We start from the raw sequence: 12,973 nt of genomic DNA, 5'->3' as shown, positions 1-12,973 counted from the left end.
TACCATGTGACTGTGTAGTTACAGAGTAATGTCATCAACGACATCAATGACATAATGACATCAAACTCCACCAACAACTGAGATCAGGAAACATTTCTTCCACGCATCGTGATCTGCAGAGTGCATCACCACAAAAATAACACATCCTCTCCCTCCATTTGCATTCTTCCCAAAATAAAAACCTCCTCTGCCAATTTGCATGTGCCCAGTGTGGCGCGGAGCATCCATGAATTTACATGAATAAAAACTGAGAGTGGCAGCAGCTCATCAAACAGATACAGAGCTTATTACTGCTCACACACCACAACAGCGCGACACACACGGAGTGTGTTTGTGTGCGCCGAGAAAGTGTCAGAGAGGGAAAAACATTTCCTCTATTCCTGTGATCAATTTCAAGATAAAAGAAAAAAAAAATACTTTATGAAATACTTTCATACCACAATTCAATAAATTATCTGAAAAAGAAATAAAAGAACAATTTCACATTTGAATGACACAGCCTCAGAAACTCATATATAAATTACCTATATATTTATATACCTATATAATTATAAATTACCTAAATAAAACCAAGGGTGTGATCAAGGGTCCAAAGTACAGACTATTCAATAATATTTTCCAAAGTTTATGTCCACTAGAAATATGCTCATTATGATCAACACTACTAGTCCACCACATCCTCATTTTAATTTGCCTCAAATTAAATGGCATCTTATGCAACTTTACCCAGTGCATCTACCCAACTTGTGCGGTTTAGCTGTGGTCGGCAACTGTAGATGTCCAGATGAAAATAATGCCATTAATATGGCATTTATAAGGAATGGGAAATTATTTTATCTCATTGATACAGAGAACCTAAATAAGCACTCTTATTAAAACTTGATTGAATACCAGATGGACCTCAGGGGCTTCAACTGAGGTGATGCGGTACTGTAAACCACTTCAATGTTTAATGAGCTGTAAAGTGTGTGTGTGTGTGTGTGTGTGTGTGTGTGTGTGTGTGTGTGTGTGTGTGTGTGTGTGTGTGTGTGTGTGTGTGTGTGTGTGTGTGTGTGTGTGTGTATCAGTAATGCTGATTGACAGAGGCACTGAAGAGAGGCGAGAGATAAACTTCATCCCTCTCTCAGGGAGAAAAGATGAGGTCACATGACCTGTGATAAGAGGTACGTCTGGAGAAAACGTGATGTAAGTCTCCCATTCTGTGACTATGGCAACAAGTGTACATATTAATGACGATATACACACATAAGCTCTTGTGCTTCTTTGAAATACTGAATCTGTGTCCTGCCGTATGCATTCAAGTGAAATCATCTACTGAAATCGTAACGCTCAGAGTCGACCTTTCATGTTGTTTCCATTATTTTAGCTTGATAAGAATTTCAGTAAGGAAAGCTGCTTCTAGTTAAGCAGTAAAAAGGTTGTTTAAAAAGCAATAAGCACATGAGATGAATTCTGACCTTTAAATAGAATTTGTCTGAAATATTACAGTATGCGGCTCAAAGCTTGTAAAAGTGCTTTACAAGGCTTAAACGTGTGATAAGCAAGGCTCTTTAAAAACTAAATATCACAATAATATTGTGTGCATTTAGAAATAAAATATTGTTATCGTAACAGCCGATCACATTGTTAAAATCTATTCAAGTTGCTAATTACTAATAATATATATAAATAATAAGCATATATTTTTGCACTTAAATAAATATAAATATTTATAAAAATTTGCGAATAAAATGTAAATAATTATATTTATATAATCATGTCAAGAACTAAAAAATATTTTTAAAAAAATAGTTTAAATATAACTATTTTTACTATTTAAATAAATATAAATAAATGTAAAAATAAAATGTAAATATATATATATATATATATATATATATATATATATATATATATATATATATATATATATATTTTTTTTTTTTTTAATAAATATATTTTAAAAAATATAAAAAATATTGACATTTATCATTTTAGATATGTATTTTTAATAATATTTTATATATATATATATATATATATATATATATATATATATATATATATATAAATAATAAAAATATTATTAAAAATACATATCTAAAATGATAAATTATTAAATTAAAAATTATAATAAATTATATTATAAATTATAAATTAAATTATTATATTATATATATATATATATATATATATATATATATATATATATATATATATATATAAAATAATAAAAATATTATTAAAAATACATATCTAAAATGATAAATGTCAATATTTTTTATATGTTTTAAAATATATTTATTTAAAAATTATAAATAAAATAATTAAATATATATAAATAAGTACATACAAAATGTGGCAACAAACATCATGTTCTAAACACATTGGGGCCAGACAAATGCACAAAAACGGAATGTTAATCTGACAACAAAGAACTGTCACAAAACAAAGACCCAAATTAATCTCAGAGTAGAGAGCTGCTCGCACTAATCACTGAATTCATATGATTTCAACCCCATGATTTATGAATGTAGATACACAATCATATACTACATACAGTGCATTCATAAAGTCCCTCACCTTAAGTTGACTTGTCCAGTCCTGGAGTTTGGGACGTCCACCTTGGGTTTATCCATGGCTCCTCCCTTCACAGTCGTTGCATGACCGACTCCCTGTCAACACAAAAATACACTCATGGTGACTTCAGTTTCTCTAGAGGACCCAAAACAACGACACCATGCTTCAAACGTGAGATGCCAAAGTGCCTCAACAGTTCGCCATTGAAAAACTGTAATTGCGTCCTTTCCGTCTGTTTCTCTCTGTCGGTCTGTTCTCACCCACTGCTTACCTTTAACTACTTTTTAAGCGATTAATATCTCATCTGTGGAAAGTGATCAAAACAGATAAAATGCAAATGAACTGAATAAATACACAACGACGAGGAAAAAACAAAGGGATGCACCATGAAAGGGAATGTCCACTTTCCTCACAGTCGAGCCGTAGCTAATGGTTGTCCAGAACGCACCCTGTACTCCACCCAAGACACACACACACACACAAACACATGGGACCCCCCCTCCTCACAGGATGCATCAAACACACAAAAAGTGACCTAGATTATCTGAGTAGAGAGCGATTATCCCCCCGCTAGGCCACATGCTCCTGGGCCACAGAAGCAGTGGGGCTATTGTTAATGTGCATCTCCCATCTTTATTGAGTGCACACTGTTCACATGAGGACAACAACAGAGATAGAGTTTAATGGGGAGATGGGTGGTTGACAACCTTTCTGAAAAGAAAAAGAAGAAACATTCACAAAAAAATGGCAAGTGACATTTTGAACACTGACAATAATAATAAAAAAAAAGTTTTTTGAGCAGCAAATCAGCATATCAGAATGATTTCTTTAGGATCGTGCGGTTGTAACAGCAAAAATATTGGTTATCGTATCAGTTGATAAGCTGTAAAATATTAGTTTTCTGTATCTGTGATTGATAACAGCTGATCACAGCCTCAAACTTTATGAACTGCAACAGATTAATTTGTAATACACAAAAATACATAATACATATGCAACCATTTTTTGAGAATGTGCGAGTTAAAATTTGACGTGGTTGGATTTGTGTACATGGTCACGCACTCAATCAGTGTCTGTCTACCTGCACTTACTTGCATTAAGGACTTATCTAATCTGTCACGTGTTATCGACTACGGTCCTGTTGGAGTTTTCCCCTCTTTTGCACCTCACTTTTATAAGCTAAATCGAAAATGAAAGTAAAATGCGCAGTCTCCAGTGGCTGGGAGTCAGATTTCACACATGTCATGTGTGCACGCACACCGATGATGAAATGCGCAAATTTGGAATTTAGGAAATAAATTGTCTAAAAATGAAGAGGTCAATAACTGATTACTTTAAAAAACAAAGTGCAGAGGGTAAGGATGCTGATGGAAAGGTCGAGCCAACAAGCCAGCATACAGACTCAGACATAACTGATGTTGAGAGCATAAAACTGGTTGATATGATTTTAATCAAACTTTTAAAAAAAACATACTTATACATATATATATACATACATACATATATATATATATACATACATACATACACACATACATATACACACACTACCGTTCAAAAGTTTGGGATCAGTAAGATTTTTAATGTCTTTAAAAGAAGTTTCGTCTGCTCACCAAGGCTGCATTTATTTAATTAAAAGTACAGTAAAAACAGAAATATTGTGAAATATTATTACAATTTAAAATAACTGTTTTCTATTTGAAAATATTTGAAAATGTAATTTATTCTTGTATTGGCAAAGCTGAATTTTCAGCATCATTACTCCAGTCTTCAGTGTCACATGATCCTTCAGAAATCATTCTAATATGCTGATTTGCTGCTTAAGAAACATTTATTGTGTATAGATGTACAAAATATGTGTGTACAATATTTTTTTTTTCAGGATTATTTGATGAATAGAAAGTTCAAAAGAACAGCATTTATTTGAAATATAATCTTTTGTTACATTTTAAATGTCTTTACTGTCACTTTTGATCAATTTAATGCATCCTTGCTGAAAAAAAATATTAATTTCTTTAAATTCTTCTCAAAAAAATAAAAATAAAAATTCTTACTGACCCCAAACTTTTGAACGGTAGTGTATAATGTTACAAAAGCTTTGTATTTTAGATAAATGCTGTTCTTTTGAACTTTCTATTCATCAAGGAAGCCTGAAAAAAAAAAAAGTATACAACTGTTTTTAACATTGAAAATAATCATAAATGTTTATTGAGCAGCAGATCAGCATATTAGAATGATTTCTGAAGGATCATGTGACACTGAAGACTGGAGAAATGATGCTAAAAATTCAGCTTTTCCAACACAGAAATAAATTACATTTTAAAATATATTCCAATAGAAAACAGTTATTTTAAATTGCAATAATATTTCACAATATTAATGTTTTTACTGTATTTTTAATTAAATAAATGCAATCTTGGTGAGCAGACAAAACTTCTTTTAAAAATATTAAAAATCTTACCAATCCCAAACTTTTGAACAGTAGTGTGTATATATATATATATATATATATATATATATATATATATATATATATATATATATATATATATATATATATATATATATATATTATTCGTTTTTTTTGTTTTTTTCATTTGTTAGTTAAAAGATTAAAACGTTTTGCCAACACAATATTTTTGTCATGATTTGAGCATTTAGAAACAAAAATTTACGAATCAGATGTCAGATTTCATTGGTGATTTCAAATATGAAATTTAATCGTAAGCTTGGTAAACAGCTTTGGAGAATTTGACGACTGAATTATCTGCCCCGAGAGGGGTTTCAGAGATGACCACAGAGTGAAATGGCTTGCCTTAAATAGACTTTGAATAAGTCGCAAAACTGTTCAGATTCTTAAAAAAAAAAAAAAAAGGTCAAGTATATTCCTGCCAATGCGGTTTTGGGGGACTTTGTGGAAACTAAATAGAACAACAAGAAAAAAAAAACTGACTGTTGATATGTTTACGACCTAAATAGACTTGAAGTAAACACAGTAAAACATTCATGGTCAGACGCATCAGCCGTGCAAGCAGTCTATATTAAATATGCCTGTCCTTGGCTCTCGGGGTGCGCGGTCTGTTTACATAAGACTTATGAGCAGTGGGTACTGGGTAAACTCTTGGGAATACAGTAATTGAATAAATGTCAAAGCCTAATGAGAGAGTTTGTAAGAGATTGTGTGGGGATCTGCATCACAAATGTGTTTCTCTATGACCTTTGAGTCCATCTCATCCATCCATCTAGAACTGACTGAGATATTACAACAGCAAAGCCTGATCATCAATCTGCTGTACATGATAATCCAGCACAAGTGCTAACATAACACATTCAGATACAAAAACACTAACACAAACTAATAAAAGAGTACCACGGTATTCTTTAAAAGTACCTTGGTGTACCATACCACATACCATGATATTTGAGCCAACCAACTAAAACAAATAAACAAACCAAAAACACAACAAACGAATGAATGGGCAATAAATGAAAACAAGGAAATGAATGAACAGAAGGAAGGAAGGAGGGATGGATGGATGGATGGATGGATGGATGGATGGATGGATGGAGGGAAGAAAGAAGTAAGAAAGCAAAGGAAAGGATCAATAAACAAGCGTAAAAAAAACATGTGATAAAAAGGTATTATGTTTTATTTAGCAAGCCTGTAACCATCTAGATCAAAGATGAAAAACCATTTACTGCCAAAACAGGCAATTTACTAAGGAAATATATGAATCAAAAACCTAGGACTAGTTTGTGAAAGCAGGTTTTTGAAATAATCTGACAGCAGCGGTCCTGGAGACAATGTTGCTCATAATGAGGAGTTCTACCATGTGGTATGAATGCCGTGGGCGTGCGCGCATGTGAAAAATGCAAAGGCGCCCCCAGGTGGCTGTTTTTTTTTTAATTTTTCACAAGCCGCTAGGGCCGTGAGTCCAACAGGCCCAGTGAGTTTCATTCTGATTGGCTTCCGTTAACCTTGTCTGACAGCAGTTTGAACTTGGCCGATGGTAGCCGTGTTTTTCGAGATACGCAAATGTCTTTGTAGACAATCGCGGCATCTTGGACAAAGATATCGCATGCCTGTTTTCAAGACAATCGGACTGGCTGTTGCGTAGGTATAGCTGCTTTCATTTTTATAGCGACACCAAGTGGCCAGTCGCCGCATCCTTTTTCACACCACCACAGACTGAGCCCGTATATAGGTGTACCGAGTTTGGTGGAATTATCTCATTCCATTCAAGAGGGATAGCCATTTTATTAAAAGTGTCCACGCCCACTTCGAACTTTTTGGCATCCCGTTGCGGACGTGAATCGAAATTTCGTCTTTTTTCGATAATTATTAACAATCAATCAGAGAATCTTTCTGCACTGGTTTGGTTCCGAAAACTAGCTAGTACTAGTTCGCAAAAGTAGGTTTTTCTAAAATTCCAAAATACCCGAAAATTTCCCCAGAGTGACGATCGAATCCGAGTTTTGAGCCAAGGATTCCAATGATATAAGACACTTGAGTCTGTGATGAACGTTTAGGAGGTATGAGCCATTACGTACTTTTGATCATTGTAGCGCCACCACCAGGCCAAATAGGGCGAGCCTTGGTGACATTGCAGATGGGCTGAGTAGTCTCTACCCGATTGCTTTTAGGTGAGAATTCTGATCCTTGGAAATTCTAACAATTACAATTGGGTTTCAGAGCTACGTGCTTGAACTTCTAGTGCAGTGGTTCCCAAAACTTTTTAGCTTGGAGTACCCCCTAAAGGGATTACCATCCTTCCGCGTACCCCCTCTCTACTACTTAGACCGCAGTCACACCTTTACCATTAAGGGACAATATTTGCCCCCTAAATTGATTTCCCAGTGCATTTTTTACCTTTCTGAATAACTTTATAAAATAAATACTGTTTTAAATAAAAAATGTTCAATAGAGAAATATGCAATGATGGTAAAACTAAGTAAAACTTTTAAATATTAAACTAAAACCGCCAGTAGGTGGCAGCAAGTCACTGTTTTTATGAGTGAGTCATCGAGTCATTCATTCATTAATGAAGCAAGTGGCTGTGAATGAATCATTGAATCATCAACTCTCTCGATTCGTTCAAAGCCGCAGAATTGTTCGCGAAACACAGACGTGTGTTGTAGTTCTGCTGTGGTTTTCGTTAGAACTATTATTTCATTGCAAAATAGAGTAAATACTGACAGTACTGTGTTTAAAATGTACGTTTTGTTTTTTGACCTGTTGTATAATAATGTCATGTTTGCAGTCATGTGGATATTTTGGAACAAGTGCGTTCTTGCTCGTTATCATCATTAAATACAAGAACTCACGCAAGGTATGTTTGTGTATCGGAGAAAGTTTGAATCTTAAACCGAAATGAATCCATTATCTGTGTCTATATTTTTTCTTCATGCGAGTAAGTGCTAAATCCCTACTGTTACAAAGGTGCATTGTCGAGAACGGCAGTAATTTAGTGCGATTTAAATCAGCAGACTGCACGCAATCTATCATATGCATGCTGCTTGTGTGGATACAGTCATTTTTGACTGCAAATGATGAGGTAATTTGATTAAATATGCTGGATTTACGACATTTTGGCAGTTAGAAATACATTCTTGATTTTAATATTATTTTAAGGTAGAATTAAATGAACTACTCAGCATTTTGTTCGCGTACCCCCTTTTGTCACCTCACATACCCCCAGGGGTATGCGTACCCCAGTTTGGGAACCACTGCTCTAGTGAATGAATGAACAAACAAAATAACAATGAGAGGAAGAAAGAAACAAACAAGCCAAGAACAAATAAACCAATGAGTGAACGAATAACAGAATGAAAACTAAATGAAAATGAAGAAGAATCATCTGAGTGTCCCCAGTTCACAGCAGTGTATGAAAATCAATTAAAGGTCCCGGGTGTTTATGAGAGCACTGACCATAATTACACATCTCATGTTCATGTTTATGTGCTTTGGAAGGTCTAGACAACCTCCTCAACACATCTGATAATCATCTCGTCTTCAGTCTAAAACATGACTGACAAAACCTGGCAGAGAATCCCCGCCCCGCACTTGTAATTACCCGGTTCTCCTGTACACACAGCTGAGATGTGAGCAGAGCAGAGCCCAGCAGCACAGAGAAACTCCTCAAATCATTTAAAGGTGTGCCATGCTTCAGTGGAGGTGACCGCCGGCTGTAAGCTTGAGCTCCTGGGACAGATGATAAGGGACTGGGAGCGCTTCAGGGTCCCCCGTCTCTGCTGTAACGTGAACAGGGAGCTCAGAGTTCCTCCAGGGACTCTTCAAAAAAGACTTCCATTAGATCAGAAACTGCAGTGTGTTCCTCAGACACGTGATTTACACAAGTAGGACATTCTGTTCCTGGATCTGATGGGCTTAATGGGAACAATATTCCCATTAAGCAATCATTACTTCTAAAATAAATAAGGTTCATAAGGATATTACTCAAGATTTAAAACACAATCCATAAATCTCATCTGGTTTGGTTAAAGAAGTTCTGTTCCAGGACTAACAAGGATGTTGTTCCAAGAACATGTTCTACTCAATTTGGTTTGATTTTACAAAAGCACAGCATGCTCCTGAATCAACAACATTGATCCTGGAACAACACTATTATAAACCCATCGAGATTTACCTTAGATTTCAGAGAAAGGACCTGGAATAACGCTCCAAATTAACAAGCATTTTGGCCTGATTTTAGAGCAATCCTGGGTTCAGATGACATAATATCAGCCCGATTTTGGCACGATCTGTGTGACGAAGGGTGTCGTGGTGATTCGTAATGACAACAGACATACAGGCATGCAGTCAGATGATGATTACAGTCAGTCACAGGCAATCCACATTCCTATCCAGTATTGGAACGCTGTTTGGAAACCGCCACAACAGGAAAAAGAGCAGAAGAAGAAGAGTAGCTCTATGAACCAAACCAAAACAAGAGTTCAGATGGCACGCAAGAGATTTCAATGATTTTTGTGACGTGTTCCACAAACTTCACGGAAAGGAAACGGGGGCGGCAGAAAGTGGCATCCTCTTTGATTTCTTTATTTTACAAAATCACAATGTTTTGTTTTTATTCGGAGTGTAGTGAACAAATAAAAATAGACACTTTTCAGTTTCGAATGGTGTCTTACTCATATCTTTATGGCCATAAATGACCATAAAAGTATTTTTAAGTTGTTTCCGCTGTTATAATGACAGCCGACATCATCCAGATGTGCCAATCACCGGAGCTAGGCAGAAAAAGACTACATGAGTGCAAAAACTAAACCTTTGTAAAAGTTTTATTTTTAATTTTTCTATTTATTTTGTGCTTTTATAACACAAGAGATGATATTCAGTTTTGTAGCTAATTGTGACCAAATATTTTTGTTTTTGTTGCATGACGTCAGTGTACTGTTACACCCCTACTATTTGTATAAACCACAACACAAGTGGAAAAAACAAAACTATGGAGCATTATTGGTATCTGGAACTAAAGTCACCAAGAATCTTAAGAGTGCTGCAGAAGTTCTGCAAGTGGAAGTGGAATCTGCAGCAGTGGCACTGACAGAAGCAGATATTTGTTTGGGTGTAGAGAGAATACGCACATATTTATGAATCCACAAAAGTGCAGTCGTTGATGCATTAGTGTGCCCTCACCCTGTCATTGAGGAGTGCACCACGATGATTACTGTCACTCTGAGCAATCTGGGACGGATGTGTGCAAGTATCTGCGTGAGCTGTAATTTTGCAGACACCTTCTGAATCCCTAACAATTGCCGCACACTTTCTTTTCCCGTTTGATGCTAATATTTTAGAGATATTGGACAGTTTTATGTGTGTAGTCCTGATACACTCAGCAGTTTCCCAAGAGACTGAAAGTGGTACAATTTAGGAAATGTCACACTTAGAATTAAAATATACTGCGTTGGCTTTCTGTGTCTGAAGCACAGAGTACATACAGCAAAACGCTGTTCACTCATTCTGAAACTTATACTACTGTTCAAAAGTTTGAAGGTTGGCAGAATTTTTTATTTTATGTTTTTTTTGCTGTTGTTGTTTTTCTTTTTAAATATGCTCACCAAGACTGCATTTATTTGATCAAAAATACAGTAAAAACAGTAATATTGTGAAATATTTTTACAATTTAAAATAACTGTTTTCTATTTTAATATATTTTAAAATGTATTTTATTCCTGTGGTGCAAAGCTGAATTTTCAGCATCATTACTCCAGTATCACCTGATCCTTCAGAAATCATTCTAGTATGCTGATTTTCTTTATTATTATGTTGAAAACAGTTGTGCTGCTTCATATTTTTGTGAAAACCATGATATATTATTTTCAGGATTCATTGATGAATATAAAGTTCAAAAGAACAGCATTTATTTGAAATAAAATCATTTGTAACATAATAAATGGCCTTAAATTTTTTTCTGAATAAAAGTATTAATTTCTTTCAGAAATAAAATCTTCTTGACACCAAACATTTGAGCAGATGTGTTTGTGCAGTTTGTCTGCTAGAATCTGAAAAGCAAATATGAAAAAGATGACCTCAAAGGAAGGGAATGAAAGAGATATATACGTAGAGAGAGTAAAAGCTTTGTTGATGAAAACAATAATGGAAGAGAGTAAGATAACAATGGTGGCGGAGCTAAAAGGTCAAACTTAAGCACAAATACAATATGACCGTTAATGTTGACTGTGACAGTGAAAGTCCTGCAAACAAGGACTGGTTAAATAAATAAGAAGACCAGCAGCACAAAAAGAAATAAAAAAAAATTCTTGTATTGCATCCACAATACAAATTTGGCCTTCATTTTCTGTAACAACTGAAAAAAGAAAGTTGACGCATTCCCAGACACTCCTATCAGACATGAGTAGGTGATGTGTGTTCACTCACGGTAGACTGGGGTCTGCTGATGTCCTCATGGTCCAATGAAATGACATCCAGGGGCGGGGCGAGGGCGGGGTCACTGCTGCTTCGCACGGATAGAGGGGTGGCTGATGGGAAAAGTCAAAGAATATAGTTACATATCTAAAAAAGAATCCTACTGCATTTGCAAGTCTAGATAAAACAATGACCTAGACCTTAAAAAAGTACTGTAGCGATACCATGGTACATGATAGTATTATATAGCTCTGAACAGTGTTATTTAATGTCATTAAGATTACTTTTTATATTATTTATAATATTATAGTTCTTGTTAATATTTTGAATTACATTTTATTTTTAAAATTTCTGTATTTATTTTCATTTTAGTTACAATTTTAGAAATGTTTTTATAGTTTTTATTATTTTTTAAATCGGTCTATATAGTTTTTTTTATTAAGTTTTAGTTTATTTAATTTTAGTTATTTTAGTACTTCAACTTTTTAAAAAAACCTAGCTGAAATAAAATTTGTTTAATATGTTTATTATCTACTTTGGTTAATGCTTATTTTTTCTAGTAATGAAAATGTGTTTTGATGTTTTTATTTTGTTTCATTTTATCTTGACTCATTTTAAGAATGAATTTTAATGCATACATTAGCATTGGTAATAAAAAGTGAACTAATATGTGATCATTTTGAGCCAGTTCCCATTTTGTGGCAGTTTCTTTGTTATTTTATTTATTGTATGTATTTATGTATATATTTACATATGTATTTACTATTTACTTATTTATTTGTGCAATCATTCGTTAATTTTGAGTAACTCTTGCATTAAATAAATAATTTTGTGCAGTAATTTTTGTCTCATTTACCATTATTTAGCTGTATTTTTTTTTCCAGACAGCCAAGCACAGATCAAACACTAGTTGAACATTACCTAGAGTGTTTTCTGTTCTTTTCAGACACACACTGGATCAAATAAATACAATTAAAATCACACTAAACTCACCACATGAAAGCACAACAACAGTCTCACGCAACACAAACAGAAAGGCATCTGAGTGAGTCAGAGCAGCTTTCCGTACACAGACTCATCAGTCCTGCCAAACGTCTCCCATCACACGCATTTGTCTGGTTTCCATAAGAGGGACAACAGCCAAAGAGCAGGAGCCATCACTAGACTCAGCAGAAACGGCTACGGGAAAAGGATGCTAGATCCATCAAAAACAGCTCTGTCTTTTACAGGAATAAAATAAAACTGCAGCGAGGGAGTTTTATATCAGGACTATCCAGCAGAATGTCCTTGGCCTCCATTCTGAAGAGGATCTCCAAGACCTTCTGAGATAAGGCCGGAGACACTGTGACATCTCAAGGATCTGAAGTACACAAATTTGTTGAACGTTGGCATGGAGGCAAGGTCAAAATTCGTAAACGTTACAGCTGAAGAAAAGGAGCTAAATCATGGGAAACTGAATTTTCCACAAGGAAAACAGTTTTTAGTATACCAACCTGAAAAATGAGACTAAGCTGCAAAAAAGACTCATTC

General features: G+C 34.6%; 1 protein-coding gene across 3 annotated transcripts in view; it reads right to left on the bottom strand.

Annotated features, from left to right (window-relative positions):
• Positions 1 to 12,973, bottom strand: part of pard3ba (par-3 family cell polarity regulator beta a) — a 228,417-nt gene that overhangs the window by 122,839 nt on the left and 92,605 nt on the right. For all 3 annotated transcript variants that reach the window (XM_048198008.1, XM_048198006.1, XM_048198007.1), the window contains 2 exons: positions 11,456 to 11,556; positions 2,563 to 2,654 (listed from right to left, as the gene is read on the bottom strand). In XM_048198008.1, coding sequence (XP_048053965.1) covers positions 2,563 to 2,654; positions 11,456 to 11,556 — 193 coding nt within the window. The remainder of the gene's footprint in view (positions 1 to 2,562; positions 2,655 to 11,455; positions 11,557 to 12,973) is intronic.

The sequence above is a fragment of the Megalobrama amblycephala genome, linkage group LG7 (assembly GCF_018812025.1).
Source record: "Megalobrama amblycephala isolate DHTTF-2021 linkage group LG7, ASM1881202v1, whole genome shotgun sequence".
Taxonomy (NCBI): domain Eukaryota; kingdom Metazoa; phylum Chordata; class Actinopteri; order Cypriniformes; family Xenocyprididae; genus Megalobrama; species Megalobrama amblycephala.
The sequence above is the reverse complement of the archived record's forward strand: the minus strand, read 5'-3'. Positions and strand labels throughout refer to the sequence as shown.